Source organism: Podarcis erhardii (genome assembly GCF_964252035.2).
Source record: "Podarcis erhardii genome assembly, chromosome: 14".
Classification (NCBI taxonomy): Eukaryota; Metazoa; Chordata; class Lepidosauria; order Squamata; family Lacertidae; genus Podarcis; species Podarcis erhardii.
In genome coordinates, this window is record NC_138503.1 from 38,580,446 (window position 1) to 38,599,161 (window position 18,716).

The 18,716-nt window shown below is 41.5% G+C and overlaps 1 protein-coding gene across 1 annotated transcript in view; it reads left to right on the top strand.

The window, feature by feature from the left end:
• The first annotated feature begins 1,256 nt into the window (after positions 1–1,256).
• The window catches only part of CRAMP1 (cramped chromatin regulator homolog 1), a 39,549-nt gene continuing 22,089 nt past the window's right edge, over positions 1,257–18,716 (top strand). The window contains 9 exon segments of the mRNA XM_081840376.1: positions 1,257–1,462; positions 2,068–2,329; positions 2,331–2,348; positions 2,354–2,513; positions 10,672–10,865; positions 11,709–11,862; positions 13,629–13,712; positions 16,116–16,164; positions 17,551–17,636. Coding sequence (XP_081696502.1) covers positions 1,413–1,462; positions 2,068–2,329; positions 2,331–2,348; positions 2,354–2,513; positions 10,672–10,865; positions 11,709–11,862; positions 13,629–13,712; positions 16,116–16,164; positions 17,551–17,636 — 1,057 coding nt within the window. The 5' untranslated portion in view covers positions 1,257–1,412.

An 18,716-nucleotide genomic window follows, 5' to 3' on the forward strand; every position in this document is an offset into this window, starting at 1 on the left:
CATTAAATTTTATGGATTTTTAAAAATTGTGTAAACTACTGATACAACATAGAATAGCCCAAAACAATTAAAAAGTGTGCCAAGAATGTAAACTTGAAGGTGTGGATGCTTTCTGACAAATACGTTTCACATTTTGGGGGGGGGGAGAGATTACTTCCATATATGTTTTAGGATTGGGTTTGAGGCAGAGAGGAGTGATTGATAGTCATATGTAATGAAACCATTATGAAACAACTGCATATCCCTTTGTAAAATGTGTAATACTGATGTTCATTTCAACGAGTGCCGCACTTTTAGACTGAATTCTGGGATTATTTTTGTTGGTTAGTATATTTTTGGTGGTGGTGCTTGAATTTTGATTTCTGTTGTGGGAAGGAAATTGCATTTTATATAGTGCAACATGATCCTATGTCTATTTGCTCATAAGTATGTCACACTGAATTCAGTGGGGCTTACTTCCAAGTAAGTGTGCACAGTTTTGTAGTGTTATTGTCCTCTATTGTACTCTTGAATTATTACTTTTTTGAAAGTTGTTTTGGCTTTACCCTGCTTTCAAGCACTTTGCAATTTTTTCGAAGTTCACTAGTTTAATCTGCATGTGCATTGTGTGTGTGTGTGTGTGTGTGTGTGAAATACAGAAAATGTGTTGGTCACAGCAGAATATGCTGACATAGCGTTGGGTAAACACTGAACTCAGTAATGCGAAAGTAGTAATAAAGATTTCAGTAGCATCTGAGCACATTTGTTAAACCCTCTGTGACTATTGGGCAAACTGGTTGGTCACGTATGTCTTAAGGGTGGGGAACTGTTTTGAATCTGGTTTGAGTTTAACTGCGGTTATTCCAAATGAAAGCAACAGCAACAAAAACTAAAAGAGAAAGAATGTCTTTAGGAAACCATAGCTCTTTCTTTAGCTATTTGAAGTGAAACCCTTAAATAACTCCCCCGTTTTCAAATGCAAAACTTTAAAAAAATGGCGTGCGACTGGTGCGTTTTGGGTTTGTGTTGGTTTGGGTTTTTTTATTTGTTTTTAAAAACAACAAGCTAATGTTTTAGTTGTTGGGGTTGGCTCGGCGAGGAAAATAAACCTGGCACTCTTCTTCTGGTTTGGAGAGGAGAAAAGTCGCCGTATTTAAGGGCGATTCGGAAAGGTGCTGAGCAATTGGGAAGTGGGTGTGTGGGGAGTTGTTGGAAATCTTTGCAGCCTTGGCCAGTCCCAGTCCTAGAGAGGCAGACACACACACACACACATACTCGCACACACACACACGCTCGCTCTCTCGCTCACACACACTCACACGAGAGAGAGAAAGAGAGAGAGAGAGGGAGGGAGGAGGCAGCAGCAGCGAAGCTGCTTGCTGCATCTAGGAATATGAATTTCCCCCCTCAGTAGGTCGGATCGCCTCGGCTCCATGGTGAGGAGAAAGAAGAGCCCCCCTGGCCCAGAAGACCCACACAATGGGTAGGATGGGGTGGGGGAGAGTCACTTTTTAGGGGACATTTTTCTCTCTCTCTCTATCTCTCATATTTCCCCCTCTCTCTTTTTGCTGGCCTCTCTCCCCGTGTGCCGCCGAGGGTGCTTCCCCCCCCCCTCCGGCTCCTCCTTTCCGTGGCTGCCGAACGCTTCCCCCCCCCCCAAACGCCCGAGTTTGCCTCGGCGGTTTTCCTTGCCAAAGGCGCCCTTAACCTTCCCGGCGAGGGCGCAGGGGGCTGCCCGGCGGCGCTGGCTACCCTTTGGAGGGGTTCCTGGCCTCCTTCCCCCCCCTCCTCTCGCTTCCCCACCACCGGCACAGGTTGTTGGGTCGGGACAAGCCAACGAAAGGGGATTTAGTAACAAACAACGGCGGCCATGTTGAGAGGAATTTCTGCAGCTAAACTTCTCCCCTCTGAAGGCAGGCTGTGTGTGTTATGTGGGTTTGCGCGTTGTGGGTTTGCATTGTGCTTCGGGGTGTTTTATATTTTTTTCCCCTTGTTCCTCTCAAGGGGTCTCTTGGTTGACTTTGTGCCCCCTCCCCACTTTGTCTCTGTCTCCTTCTCCTCCCCCCTTCCTCCTCTTCCTCCACATAGGATGACAGTGAAGCTGGGCGAAAGCAGCAGCAGCAGCAGCAGCAACACCAGCACGACTACTACTGAGGAAGGCTTGAGGAAGCTGGGCAAGCGAGCAGGTGAAGAAGAGTCCCTGGAAGAAGGAGCAGGCGAAGGAGGAGAGGCAGCTCCCAGCACCAGCAGCACAAAGGAAGAAGAGGCGATCACTCAAAGCAACACTAACCGGGGGCCCTTCTTGGCAACCTCCATTTTGCCCCAAGCCCCCTCGTCGTCCTCCTCCTCCTCCTCCTCCTCCTCCTCCGTCCAGCCTGCCCACAGCAACGACCAGCATCATTTCCTCAGGTCCAGTGTCAGACCTCAGAGCAAGAGGTTAAGGAAGGATTCTCAGGCATCCTGCGCAGTTGGAGGTGGCAGCAGCAGCAGCAGCAGCAATGCAACCGCTGCTGCATCAGCAGCAAAAGGAAAAGGTACAGTATTGACCTCGCACCCCTCCTAAAACACACATGCCACAGGGAGGAAGGTGCCTTTGGCATCCGTTGCCAGTTTTGTCTCCTTGACACCTGGCTTGGGTGATTGTTCTTGCTTTGCGTTTCGCCACTGCTTTCGTGCATCCCAAGGTTTTTCGCTTGATAAATCTGTAGTTTTGTTTATTCCCCATATGCATAGAAAAGGGACCAGGAGCCTATTACTAAAGGGCATTTTTTAAAAATCCCTGGAGGGGGTAGCATTGCTGCTGCAGCAAAAACAACCAAGTCTTGTGGTGCCTTAAAGACTCGCACATTTATTATAACATCACATTTGTGAACCAGAGTCCATTTCAGCAGATGCATCTGATGAATTTGACTCTAGTTCACAAAAGATTATGCGTTAATCAGTTTGTGAATCTTTAAGGCATCACAAGATTTTGATTTTGCTTTAACTAGCTGTGGTAAGCTTTAAAAGCCATGGTCAGTTGATTGGGGTGGGGCTATTAAGTTAGAACTGAGCTAGAGGTTTGACTCCCTGATTCCATCCTTAGTAGCTAGCATTTGGCTTTTTTTGTCATTTCAGTTGTTACCAAATACCTAAGTAGTATTTATTGTCCTTGTCAAAAGTTTATTTGTGAAACTAGTTGTGATAAAAGATTTAATTCTGGGGCATGTTTGGTTGTGTATGACACTAAGCCATGGTTTATTGAACATTGGTTTGTTAAACCATAGTTTGTTTGATCAACCATGCCCTCTCTAGAGGCTTCACTAGGCTTTGATTACTTCCATTGAACTGCATTCTGAAGCTTAGGAACCTTGATTGATTTAATTATTGCTTGATGTTGTATACAAACTCAGCACCTTCCTTAACCATGGTTGGTTTATTCACTTCTACTTTAAGCACTAATTAAGTCACGAAGGCATTGGATGCTGAGAGACCTATTTTTTAACAATAACATTAATAATAATAATAATAATAATAATGCTGAACAGAAGCACATTTCATAAGATGCTGCCTATTTATGCAAACCATATGCTGGAAGATTTCTTTTAAATAAGAATTGCAGCACCCTTTCTATAAATATGTATTACAGTGGTACCTCGGGTTACATATGCTTCAGGTTACATACGCTTCAGGTTACATATGTTTCAGGTTACAGACTCCGCCAACCCAGAAATAGTACCTCGGGTTAAGAACTTTGCTTCAGGATGAGAACAGAAATCGTGCTCCGGAGGTGCGGCAGCAGCAGGAGACCCCATTAGCTAAAGTGGTGCTTCAGGTTAAGAACAGTTTCAGGTTAAGAATGGACCTCCGGAACGAATTAAGTACTTAACCTGAGGTACCACTGTATAGAAGTCATTAATGAAGATATTGATGAGAAGTCTGATGTCAGATCATATTCCTAAAGTCCAGAGGATTGATCTCACTATTTTCTCATCACACAATTGGTTCTGTTTTAACTTACTATCAGGGCATCGGGTATAAAAGCTTGTGGATTTATTGGGGAAATAGACATTTTGACTGCCAACCCAGTAAAAGGGAAAAATGATTCCATCACATTGTGCAGAAATCCCATTTTGGTTGCTTAGTGTATTTCTCCCTTGAACTATTTCTTAAATACACATCCATACACCAGCCCCATGAAATTTTTAGCCCCAATCCAGTGCTAGTCACACTAGTAGCCCCTTACATAGATGCTCATTCCCATCTACAACAAAAGACACACCTAGCCATATTCCTGGTGCCTAGATAAGCATCTCATAGCATATTTGCATTTTCTGTTTGTGTGCAAGCTTATCCTCCATTGGCACTCTATTGTTGAATTGGGGCATTTTCCTTTAAAAGAAGGTTTTGATAATCTGAAGTTGATCTAATTTTTATTTTATTGTTTACAATTAATGAATACATATAGGATTCAGTAGTATGAAAGCTGATCTGATTGTTAGTAATAATTAGGAACATAGGAAGCTGCCTTCTGTGACATTAGATGTCAAACTAGCCCAGTATTGTTCACTCTGACTGGCAATGTCTCCCAGCATCTTCAAAAGAGGTATTTCACATCACCTGCTACCTGATCCTTCTAACTGAAGATGTCAGGGATTGAACCTTGGAATCTTGTGCTCTTCCACTATGCTATGGTCCGTCTCCAGTGTTTTTTTAATTGCATTGGGCAACTTTTACCCCTGTTTCTGCAGAAGCCACATTGAACTGTATGGCAGTTCTGCAGAAGTGCAGCCATGTTCTTGTGTAGTTTGTGCAGAGCTTTGCCACATGCTGTGTGTTTTTGCAGCCTTAGGAAAACTGTGCACATAGGCTCTGGAAAGCAAACAGATAGATATACAGGAAACCATTGGTTTGCATCTTGTTTTGGTTTTGCAGTCCTGTTGCTGAAGAGACAAGCTTCTTTTCAACTTACCTCTTCAGTGGTGGCAAAAATCTCAAGTAAAATTTTCTGTTTGCCCTTCTGTGTGTGAGTCCATGAGTTAGTGAATTCTGAATCCTAAATTTAAAAACGGACATATTGACTAATCTTTAAGCCTAAATTTCCATATTGCAGATGTTGATGGGTGTGATTTCCATATATGTGGCTGTGTGTGGTATATCTTATAAATTAATGATACCTGTGTGAAATTCACGAACTAGACTCTCAGACAGGCATGTTTTAATACAGGGATCAGCAAGGTTTACCTCGCCTGGCTGGTTCACTCCAGCGGAGATCCCTCCGTGAGCCGGAGCGCGCATGCACCCGCAATTTCCGGCGTCTGCGCAGACGCAATTTCCTGCACCGTGGAAGCGAGTCCCTGTATTGCACTGCGCTGGTTTAGTGCAGCACGCGGAGACTCGCTGAACGGGCAGCTCAGTTTGGGGGTGGCTCGTGGGCCACTTGTGGCTCAAGGGCCTTAGGTTGCCGGCCCCTGTTTTAATAGTTCATACATTATATTTATCCATGTAAAGCTAGCTATCTGCAAAAGTGCAGCATTTTAAAGCCCCTAACAGTCTTTGGACTTTCTTTCAATCATGTAATTGTAGCAGGAACCCCCCACCCCAATCATTCAGTTTGTACGGTAACATAATGAAGCATCAATAAGCATCCTATAAAAAACCCAACTTGGGTAGCTTTTTCTGTCAACGTCTTGGAGCTTTGTTTTGGCTTGATCTGATTCTACCTGCATGCAACAATAGTGGCCCCTCGTGGGAATGCACATTCCCCTTAAAAAGGACTTCCCTAGCCAGGACAGTGAGTCAGGATGAGCCTGTGATGAGGATGCATATCAAGAGGTGCTTCAGTTGTGTGTGTTCAAGCCCACTTTTGCACACCAATTTCCCGTGCCGAAACAGGATGTGTGTTAACTATTTTATCTTTCAGAATTTTAGCATATAGATCTGTGGAATGCTTTCAAAATTCAACATACATGCTTACTTCAACTATGATACACCTGACATCACCAGATTTTTTTTGTTATAGCTGGGAGAGAAATACAAAAAAATAATAATTTGAGATTCTGCAGTAAGTGTCATGGGACACTTCTATCTGCCTTCAACTTGCCCCTTTCTTTTCTAGAATGTATTTCCACTTCTTAGTTATCAATTTGTAGATCTCAAACAGGTTTTCCCTCTATTTCTGGATTTGTTCACAGCATCAGTGCAAGTTGCAGGCAAGGTAGAACTGCATGGACTCCACTAGAGCCGCCCTTCAGAATCCTTGCTTTGCCCTTGTGTTCTAGTGGAATTAGAAGCCATTCTTATGTTGATTTAGCAGACAAATTGCTCAGGAAGATAATTTCACATTGTTTTTCAGGGAGTGCTCCTTTCAAAATCCATATATGTGTCTTCTGGGAATGTTCAAGAGAGGTGTCAGGAGAGAACTAACAACATGCTCATTAAACCTAGTGTTTAATTTTAAGTGGTTGCTAGCTGTATCCCATTGGTTTGAGCTTGATTGTGTCTTAGTAATGAACAACCCTTAAGTGATGTGTTCTTGTGATATTTATATTTAGAGCAACCTCTGATAGGTTCAATAGCCGATTGTAAGTTTTAGAAAGTGCTAGGTTACAGTATTATTTTTATTTCAACTATTTATATTCTGCTTTTCATCAGAAATGATTTGGAAAGCAGTTTGCAAAGTAAACTCAAAATGAGATAATGTGATACAATATGTAAAACAATAGAATATAATCAGGATTCCACTTGCTCAATGCACTTCTACTCATTGCCCACAAAAATTCCACACTCATCTTTTAATCACCCTACACACATTCACCTACTAATGCACACTCCTTCAGTTTCAACTGTTATGATAAAATAGAGTTAAATGAAGAAAAATGTGGAGTACTCTATGGCAGTGTTTCCCAACCTTGGGTCCCCAGCTGGTTTTGGACTACAACTCCCATCATCCCTAGCTAGCAATACCATTGGTCAGGGATGATGGGAATTGTAGTCCAAAAACAGCTGGGGACCCAAGGTTGGGAAACACTGCTCTATGGGATGGGGGTGAGAACTGCATCCCTGTTCAATCTTTACAGATTTCCTGCTGATCAAATTTTATTCACTGTTCTCCTTATTAGCCATGGCTTTTCAGTAAGATTTTTGTACTCCTTTAACTCTGATTCTGTTCACATGTATTGCTAAAATTACTGCAGTGTGTGATAACAGCAGCTCCACCCCCCAAGGAAAATTCTATAAATATTTCAGAACCAATAGTCAAGTGTCTTTTAAAATTTTAAACTTTTGGACATGAATTGTGAACATTTTTATCAGCATAATTTACTGTGTTTTCTGTGGTCAGGAATTGTTTCGGATCATAACCCTTCCCATCTCTGATTCATAGTTGCAAGAGATCGCTACAGATACTCATCTTGGTGTGAAGCGGGGTGAGGAATTTGTGACGCTCCAGATGCTGGACTCCAGCTTCCATCAGACTCAACCAGCATGGCCAATGGTCATGGATGATGGGTGTTGTAGTCGACAACATCAGGAGAGCACCATGTTGGCAACCCCTAGATTAGCCCTTGATTGAATTGTTCTTATGACTTATTTTACAGTAGTTGTGGAATGCTATTTCAGACATTTAGAATGGCTTGAAGCACAAGATGTACTGCTTTATGAAAAAAATGGCTGACAACTTACTTGGGGCGTGTTCTCAGGGGGCATGTCACTGCTGCTGAGTTCTGTTTTAGTGCTACATTTTGTACAGCTGTCTTGCCACTTTCTCTGTGTAGCTTACAAAGGCTACATCGTGCCTAACATGTAGCATGTAAAGGCACAGATTTTGTCCTGCCCTAATAGACAGCTAGTCGGTGCATCTGTACAAAAGTATCCTAGCAGTAATCTAACCTTTATGTTTACAAATCTTGGGGGCCAGAATCTGGAAAAAAAACCAGGCTGATGAAATTCCATTTAGTCAGCATTAAGTATCCCATGTATAGGATGCAGTATTGGCTTATAAAGAAAATGATACCTATTGAGTCTGTGGATTGTAAATCTCACACTTTTAGAATTACATAACTTTTCTGCTTCATAGTTTTGAACAGGCAATGGTATAAAGCAGTGTCATCTCAGATGTATTCATATTCATTGCTAAGACCACTTGAAATCAAGATTACCTACTGATTAAGTGAGCTTTACACACACACTGTTCCAAAGTGGAAATTTTCAGGATTCTGATAGAAATCAGCAAGGTAATCATGTGCATGCCAAAGACGTGAGTGTTGCTCAACTCTCTTTAGCACGATGTGCAGCACCACCCCCCACCCACCAAAAGGAAATTGCAAGATACAAAGTTTAGATGCTTTAAAAGGGGCTGATGGTTAATTCCAGAAACAGAAAAGGAATTATCCTGGAAGTTTCTTTCCAGAAGTCTGAGGGTACCTGTTGTCCCTTTGTTGTTTCTGATGTTCATTTGCTTTAAAGCGACCTCATCTTTATCTACAAATTTTAAAAAGCAAGTTTGTCTCCTGGCTCTTAGATTTCAGTACCCACTGAAACTGGCATATAGTTATGACAGAAGATCTTATTTTTAACATGTCTTCCCCTGGAAACTATCCAGGTTTTAGGTGTTCTTGAGTTGCTTTAACTATTGTTTGTTCAAACCTCCTCTCTACTCAGCTGAATTCTTTCATTATATTGATAGTCTCCCCTCATTGCTTTATCTCTCACTCTATCCGCCACCCTCACCCCCCTCCAATATCTTGCAAATTATACTTCATTAATTCAACATAAAATGACATTTCCCTCTTGGCATTCTTGCACTAAGTTGGAAGGTGATACCTGTGTATTTTTAATGTGTGGCTCTATTCTTTCCTGTGTGATATGTTCTACATTTTTCATTGTTGTTTTCAGTTTGAATGACTAAACTGAATCACTGCTGGTATATACACCAGTAGATGTGGTGGTGCTGTAACAGTGATTGCACCAGATACTAATTATTTACGAGCTGGACCAGTTCTTTATGCCAGTAGGCGTTGGACCTGGCATGGTATATATCTCGATATAGCACTTTTAAATTCCACACACCCGCCCCCCAGACAGTGCTGCATTATGAAACCAGTGTTATTATAAAAGTGTGTATTATAAAAGTAGCAGCTCTAGGCCTAGCCAGTAAGAACATCCCCTCTAACTCTTGGAAAAACCCAGTTTTATGAAAATCATGAGCCAAGTGAGCATGTTAACCTGTTCAATAAATTTAGTACGGGCATGATCTTCGTTTTTGAAGAAAGATAAGTCAAGTGCAGGTCTTTGTACAGAGCTCATAGATATCACTCGTTGAGAATCTCTGGTGAGCAATTTGTGAGAAAGTTATTTCTGATGAATGTGTAGCATAGCTACCTTGTGAAAATTTTAGCTTCCCACCCACCCTCTTAGAAGCGTCGTGAGACACCTGGCAGGAAATGCGGCAGTTCGATTCCCTGTCACATCCTCTTGTGACCAAGAAACTTCTCTGCCGAAGCTGTAATTCTCGTCCAGTGGTGGCTTCCCCTAGGATGCCACTGCATTGTGACATGTAGATGGAGACTTCTACCAGAAGTGGGCAAGTCTACTCTTTTGAGAGCCCCACCCTCCTTGGACATCACATTCAACGCATCTTGCATGCCACAGTAATGCCAAAAAGAAGTGGCATTGGGCCTACAGCCAATCTGCCATTGCATGCATTTACTTATTTTTTTTATTTAAAAACATTGTTACCCACCCTTCATTGATACTGATAAATTATAAATATCTCTTTCTATATAACAGCATGCTTAAAAAAACCCCCAAAAAACAGAGGCAGCTAAAACAGTCACCCTTTCAGACCTAAAACGAGTAAACAGGTGTTTGGCACCAAAATGACAACAATGTTGCTGATTGTCCTGCCCGTAAGAGGAGATCATTCCACATACTGGGCTCCACCACAGAGAAGACTCTGTGAAACTTGCTAGCGCTTTCCTCCCCAACATCCATTGTAGCTTTGGAAACTGAAAATTTTGATGAGAAAGTACTTTTCTGGTAGGAGGATTTGTACATGCCTGAAGGAAGGATGCATGAGAGTTCCCTCTCTAGAAAAGTCTGTTGCTTTAAGAGTGCTAGAAATGGGCTTAATGCATTTCAACCTCCTTACTCAGTTTTGTTATCCCAGCCCATTAACCAGCCATCACTTTTCCAGAATTCCTTTATAGTAACATTTGGAATCTACATAATTTCTTACCTTTAGGAGACAGAAAATACAGGAATTTGCCCTTTATAATTATGGGGTAAATGACAAAGGTTTTCAGTTCAAAACTTACCGTAATTTGTAGTGTCTTCTGAGTAGATATGGTTAGGATTGCACAGTGTGTCTTATTGAATCCCAGGTAAGTGGGGTTAGGATTGCAGCCTTAGCCAACAATTGACTTAGTCAACAATAGATGACCTTCGGGGTCCCTTACAATTCTCTGAAGTTTTTTTTAATTTAATATATATTTTAACAGAATGAAACTGAACACTTAAAAATTCTGTAGTTGTAAAAATAATAACTCTTTTTTTAAAAAAAAGATTTATACTCTTGCTTTGCAATCATTGGTTTTTGAAACTCTCAAATTTTCATTATTTCTGCAGTGCTACGAAGTGTTTCTTGTGAATTACATGGTGAACTTAGTCTCCTTTAACTGAGAATGTGTGTTGTGGTGGTCTTATTTACTACAGGTGCAGATAATGGCGGGACTTCCTCTGGCAATTCATCAGGAATCTCTTCCAGCACCCCAGCTGGTAGCTCAAAATCTACTGCAAGAAACCTGGGCTCATCAGTGGGAGAAAAGGAAGAAGGCAAGAAGGTTAGACGTCAGTGGGAATCATGGAGCACCGAGGATAAGAATACTTTCTTTGAAGGCCTGTATGAGGTGGGTGTCCTCAAGCGATGTGTTTCGAAGATCAAAACTGGATGCTATGTTTCATTCAAAGGTTGAATACTTGAGTGCTATGGCAAAACAAGCAGGGCTCTCAATATTGCCATGGGTTCTTCTCGTGTTTGGGGTTCCAGCCCTGCCGAATTCTAAAGTACTTTATTTTATTCCTCACCCTGTTTACCATATTCTCCTCCCAAAGCAGACGCTTAGCGTTCTGTGGCTACTTAGCATGTTCAGTTCTCATTGGGTGCGTGTATCTTCCATGAACCTAGTAGTTTTCCCTAGTCTATTGTTATCCTCTTGTGTGCTATTTTGGCTACATAAGGATTGACATCCAGGTAGTGAAATAGCTTTTAGTTGTTGTTGTTTTTTTACTGAGGATAGTACAAATAATTTCCCCCAAAGTTACTTGAAACTATTATTCTCCTTTTAAGCCAATATCCCAGTCTCTCTATGTACCTTATACCCATGCGTCTATGATGTTGTCTGTATCTTCAAATGCTTATTCTGGGAAAGGTCATTGGACCATGGTAGAGAAGATCCACAACATGCCTTTAAAGCTCATCCAATGCACATTTAAATCATGTGACTCCCCCCCCCCCAGCTATCATTCCTAGCATCCCTAACTGCAGATCCCAGTATATTGGACACTTTTGTAAAAATGCTTTCATAATCCGTTAGCTTCTGCAGATTGCCTATCAGAAGTGGGTGCGTCTGTAACTGTTAAATCCATACATCTCTGATAAACCATCTGCAACAAATGGAATAATAATTTGGATGGCTAGTTGCCCAATTTTTACATTCTGTAGAAAAGTATTGGTGTATTTGCTTTTTCAGCATGGAAAAGATTTTGAAGCAATTCAGAACAACATTGCCCTGAAGTATAAGAAGAAAAGCAAGCCAGCAAACATGGTGAAGAACAAGGAACAGGTTCGGCACTTCTACTACCGCACCTGGCACAAGATTTCCAAATACATTGACTTTGATAATGGTGAGCATACTGTTAGGTTTGGTTCTGCGGTTGGTACAAGCAGACTATACTATATTGTCCATAAACAACTTGTAGAATTGGGGAGGGTGGGGGGAACCCACTAAGGTTATGTACCTATGCATGGTTTTCTTTTTGTTTTCTTTTTTAAAATAATTTTTTATTGGAAATTTTATTTACAACATAACACAAACCCCCACCCCCCCAACACAGAAATCTACCCCCATCAGACACAAACATAACAAACAACAAGCATAATATACAACAATACAAACAACCAAATAAAAGACTTCCTTTATCCTATGCATGGTTTTCATGCTGAAGCTGAGGAGGCTTCATCCTGGTTAGTGCCTAGAGGGGAGACTAGCCGGGCATCCCATGGACATCACCTCAAGTTCCATGCTGAAAGAAACTGGAATATAAAAGTAATGAAATGTTTTTGAATAAATGTTTGAGCAGGGGGACTCTGCTTGTATTCAGTTTATCAAATTATTGTGTGACACATAGCATCTTCATATCCCTATAGTTGGCTGGATGTTGCAGACCAGGAGTCCTACAGGCAGCACAGTCCTGCAGTGGTGGAGTAAATTGGTAAAGTCTGGGGAACCTGTAGACTCGGCTCCCATTAGCCATTTGCCAGGGATGATGGGAGTTGTAGTCCAGCAGGATCTGGAGGGCCACAGTTTTCCCTTCCCTGCATTAAAACTGGGCAGCATGGTGCTCCCCACCCCTTTTCCAAGTGCTCCTTACTACACTTGAGGTTTTGCACTGAAGTGTTAGACTGAAATTGAGGGAGGCAGGCATGCACTATGACAGCTTTCATCAACTTGGTGCCCTCCAGATGTTTTGGATTACATCAGATCTATGCTCACATCAGACCCAAAACATCTGGAGGGCACATGCTTGACAAGTCTGCCCTAAGACCACCAACACGTTAGGGAAGTCTTCAGCTGTATGGGAAGTGCCAGCACTGTGCCAGTATGTTTCATTAAAATGACACTGCACTTCCTTTTTTTCTATAAATGCAAATGCATTTACAATAAATTAGAACATCAGAAAAAAATCAGCAAAACATACTAAAATAGCCTAGTCCTTCAACAGTCTGCACCAGGATGACTAATGGCAGACCTTGAATGAGAAGTGTATAGCCTGGTCTGTGGGCTAAAATAGTGAAAGCCGGGCCATTGTACCATTTTGCCCTAACCTCCTTCATAGAGGCCAACTTGCATACCTTCAAAGGGCTGGATATACCCAATTTTTGAGCGCTGAATCCACCTTGAATCCACAAATCATGAACTACTGGGATTTGAGGAGTGAGTGTGTGTGTGTGTGTGTGTGTGTGTGTGAGAGAGAGAGAGAGAGAGAGAGAGAGAGTTGTATGTGTATAAAATATGAATATTTTGGAGACATCATTCCCATTAACCTGTGATTTCAAATGTGAAATCTGGTACTTGAATAGACTAGTAATTATGACGGCCCTTTTAAGTTGTTTTTTGTCCAGGTCGTTAAAATACTGGGAAAAGTGATATCTGTTCGTTAGCACATTCCATCCTAAAATCCAGCTGCAAAAGACATCAGATCTTCACATTACAGCACACTTGTTGCTGTATACCAATTATACCAGTTAACTTTTGTATATATTTAGGTGTTTGTCTCAAGACCTAAGAATTCTTAGATAAGGGAGTGTTTAGTATCTGCTGGCTTAATCATTCTCTAAATGCATAGTGTTTTTCTTTTCCCTTAACACCTGTGGTTTTCTTTCTTTGCAGTGTTTTCTCAAGGGCTGAAAAAATCCTCCCTGGAGCTCTATGGCTTAATTTGTTATGGGGAGCTAAGGAAGAAGATTGGGGGCTGTAAGTACACAACATTTTAGTGCCATGAAATTAGAAAGTGTTTGGGGTTTTTTCTGTGCCGCCATGGAAGACTCCTTCCCAACTCTCCTCCCCAGATGTTTCTGGTGCCCTTATTTTTCATTATAGCTTTCTTCGAGTATTTTTCTGTGTGTCAATACTGCTTCAGAGGGAGATTTCTGAGCATAATCTTTTAGTTTGCTCTTTCATGCAGATTACAAAACAGTAAAACATAAAATATACAAGGACACAAAAAGAAAATACAGAAGGAAGCTTCTGTTGTTTTCCGAGTGTAATTCACATACAGTGAGAGATCTGCTTGTCCCAGCATAACAGAAAGATAATGAATATCATGTATATACGATACAGCTTCCTTCAAAATCGAAAACCTGGGGTGATGCCTGTCTTCAGATTTGGGATATAAAAATGAAATAGCTTCTGAGTATCCCATTTTGGTTTTATCTCTGTCAGCGACAGACTATAATTTTGTCTAGGCTAGACAATTTTTTGTTTTTTATTTGATTTTTCTATATACTCTGGCCATACTTAACTGGCGTATCATAGAAGCTAAAATCATTGCCTTGTTTAACCTTTTAGGTAATGAAGTTTACTTTGGACAAATCAAAAGTTAAATCAGTGGTGGGAAATGTGTGGCCCTCCTGTTATTGTTGGACTCAAACTCTCCACAGGCCTCAAAGGTCGGTGCAAAGGCTCCCTGGGATTGCACTTGCAAAGGCTTGTGGGAATTGCTAGATGCTGTTTTCGCTCCATTTTTGCTGTATTTGTGCTCTTCTTAGGGCCGTTTTTGCCCCTTTTTGTGACACTTCCGGGTTTGCAGGAATGCATCTGTGCGCCGTCGCACGTGCCTTGAAGGCACATAAATAGGGAGTTGCTTGTATATTGTTCTCTTCCATGTACTGGCTTTCTCCACCTTCATTTTATCCTCATTGCCTAGCTGATGAGCTAGGCTAGCCTAAAAGTGGTGCCTGACTAAAGATCACCTACCAAGTTTCATGGCTGTATGGGGATTTGAACCTGGTTTTCCCCAATCCTAGTCCAACACCGTGACGACTGCACCACACAGATTTCAACACACACACACATCCTCTTGTGTCAAAACAAAATAAAAAAATTCCTTCCAGTAGCACCTTAAAGACCAACTGAGTTAGTTCTAACTCAGTTGGTCTTTAAGGTGCTACTGGAAGGAATTTTTTTATTTTGTTTTGACCATGGCAGACCAACACGGCTACCTATCTGTAACTGGAATCCTCTTGTGTGTTCAGAATACTGTAATAAGCTTGCATTCATCCCTTTGCCCAAGCCATCCATCTAAAGGTGTATATTCAGAGCAAAGCAATAAAAAGTGTGCATTTCTCCTACAGCAGAGAACAATCCTTCCTCTAGCACACACCGTTTCTTTGGTGTCTCCTGCTCAGTGACTTTCTGAACTCCCAATTTATTTCTTTCATAAGTATTCACATTTTGTCAGCAGGCTCTCCTGCAACAAGACTTGTAAAGGCTGCAAGCTTTCCATAATACTGTGCTGCCTTGGTAACGGATTTGGTGCACATAAGACAGTTGCTTTTGCATACTGGCTTTGTTCAGATGACATAATAAATCATGGAACATGTCTAGGTGAGCGTCAGGCTTGTGCATTCTTCTACCCCCCTTCCTTTGGCACGGCTACAAGGAGATCAGCTTTTTCTATCTTTTTTGATTAACCACAGATTGTCATGTCATCCCAACAACCCGCAGTTAATCTTAACCATGGTTTGTAAAGCTGGCTTCTTTAATCAAAACTATAGTTAAAAATAACGGCTCTTTAAGGTTCAGTCATGACATGTAACTGGTTAATTGAAATTGGGAGCAAAAGCATCTATTCTCATTACAGCTATACTAAAGGAGGTGTTAGGAGTGCAGAAACCTAGGCTTCTTCCTATCACAGTAAACCATGGCTCATGTCCAAACACAGCAAGTGGAGCCAGCCTCACTGGGGAAATTATAGCGTCTGTATTGGTAAATGCCTGACTCTTTATCCCATGTGATCCCCTTCTGTCTCCCTTCCAGTCTCCAACTCTTTCATTTCACCTTTATGCATATATCAACCCACCATTTCCCCTTTCTCCTGCTAATCATTACTCCTCCTTTCAGAACACCTTCCTCTCACTTTCAGAAGAGGAAATGCTTTTTAAAAAATGAATTCTTATTCAAAGAGTCATGGGTTCATGTTTTTTCAGAGCTCTGTGGGATGATAGGAATATTATGTTTGTAGTTCTAATTTTTTTTTTTTTACTGTTTTGATGTACATGTATGTGTGTGTATACATTCTTTTGAATAGCTTCAAACCTCTTTGTTAGATGTTAGTCAAAATGACCTGCTTGATCTGTTTTTGTTTTGTACTTAAAGGTATGGATGACAAAAATGCAGCTAAACTCAATGAGCTTATTCAAGTTGGGTATGTTTTTTCTTTGCTTTTTAGCATTATCACTGTACAATGTCTAGATTTTGAGGTGCATTATTATCTCAGGTTGTGAAGCTACTCTGAACATGTCCGGCCTGAAAAGCACGATGCACACAGGTGTTGTTATTATTCCATCCCAGAACTCTAAGGCAGCGATGGGGACTCCGTGGTCCTCCCAATGTTGTTTGACTCCAACTCAAATCAGCCTTAGCCAAAAAGATTAATGTTTGAGAATGATGGAAATTGTAGACCAGCAGCATCTGGAGGACTATCAAGTTCTCCACTGCTCCTCAAAGGAAATGATTTTACTACTTTAGGTGTGTTATAAAAGTGCTTTATAAGAACAGGGAGAACTGACTAGTTTTAAAGAGTTTGCTGCTGTTTCTTTGACCTTCTGAAACTACAGTTCAGAAGAAAACACTATGCTAAACTTGAGATGCTATTTTCACTTAATGAAGAACAATAAAAGTGTTACATTCTCTTGTATCCTGAAAAAAAGGTTGTAAGTCCTTCAAAGGTGCCTTAACATAATTGCAGATTTAAAGCACACACCTGCATATGTATACACACACTAGATAGACACATTACAAGTTATCGGGGTCTTTCTCACAGAGCAGCTGGTGACAGATAGCCTTATTGGCGAGGGCAATTCAACTGGAGCAGGAGTGGGTTCGTGGCATTGTCTGCCTGCTTCCCTCTCCTCCTGGGATCTTTCCACAAGGGCAGTTGATGGTAGTTAGCCCAGTGGTAGTGAGCAGGCAGTCTAGCTGGAGTAGACTGGTGGTGATTTCTTTGCCTGCCCTTCTCACTCTGATATGTATAGGCAATTTTTTTTTGCTCAGATTGTTAATAGTGCTGCCTTCATGCTCCACAAACAGCAGGAGAAGAATAGCTCCCAAGCAACCATACTGTGCTAAGAACAAGACATCACAGTAAAAGAAAGCTCACGTGGCTGGATCTCTCCATCTGTAGTGAGTTGAATCTCCCACCCACACCCTTAGTTGGATGCAGCATGAAGTACAGCTTCTATTTCTGCTTCTCACCATGTTGCAACATTGTTCTGCATGGCATTTGAAAGAGTACTCTCTGCAAGCGCTAATTATGTTTTCTGAAGGAGCAGCACAGATGCCATATGGGTTTCACGGTGTCCCAATATGCTGAATCAGATTAGTGGACACTGGTAATTGGTGACAAGGTGAAGAAAAATAATAGCACTGACTACAGTGTTCTGTAGGTTACTGTGGCGTTTTCTGTGGCTTCAAAACCACGGATAGTGTGATTCCTCAGTAAATCTCCCAGAAACATGTGTTCGAGTCACATTCAGAGTTGCCGTGCATGCTTCTGCTGCCCTCAATTGTCCCATTCTTTTAACATTTCTAGGGCTACAACTGTACGCTACAAAGGGAGGAATCTTCGCATCAAAGCCCCAATGTGCAGGGCTCTGAAGAAACTCTGTGATCCAGATGGTATGTAAGAGGCTCTGGGAGAAAAAGAGGGTTGAAACAGATCACCAAGGGAGAGACCCAGAGTTAGAAACTGATATAGTAGCTAAATGGCAACTTAAACCTAGATTATGGGCACAACAATGGAATGTCTAGGCACACTTTTTTATAACAAGAATACAAAGCTGAAAATGAATGAACTGCAGCTAAAATATTATGCTCATTTTTCACATGGTTTAGTTCTTCCCCTGCTCACCTCTGTAAGAGTGTTAAGAGGGTCTTTTCTCCAGTCTTCAGAGAGTAGCTAGAAGTGAGGAGGTAGAAAAAGGTCATCCTTTCCTTCCACTCTGCAGTTTTAACCAGAACTCTTAGGTGCAATACTGCACCCAGAGCTCAGAAACTGCTCGCGCTAATGAAATTCCCTGTCGCAAAATGCGGCTAGAACAATGGGACTTTAGGAGACTGGAGAGATCCAACTGTCTCTCCAGGTCAACTCACAAAGCAAAATGTGTACTGAACTGCCCTGAGACCTCTGGATAAAGTGTGGTATATAAATTCAATAAATAATAATGATAATTGCGGCTTGAGTGGACCCATGCAGGGTTTGGTGTATGCTCTAGGGGTCGTGTGACTCCTTGAGGTGTGAGAAGGGTGTTTCTACATACACTTATGCTTTGATAAGTGGCTTGAGAGGTGACGACAAATAAATGGGCTTTGAGCTTTGTGAGGTGGTCTTCGGTGACAATAGAATTGGTTTAGGAAAGTGAGTTTATTAATACATCTAATAAAACTCCATTGTGTAAAACATGGTATCGATGTTTCTCAGTCTCCTTTATGTAGTCCATTTTGTTGATGATAACAACCACTCCTCCTTTGTCTGCCTTCTTAATTATGATGCCAGTATTGTTTCTGAGGCTGTGGGTGGCCTCACACTCTGTACAGCTCAGATTGTGCAGTATATTTTGCTGATAACTTCAGCTTGGGTGTGACAGCAGAAGCACCTTATGTGAAAAACTAATGCAGTGTTCCAGGCATATGGAGTGGCAGCCCAAGCAGAATTCTTCTTCCTGTGGCGTTAAGAAGTATTGTGTTTCAGTGAGCTCT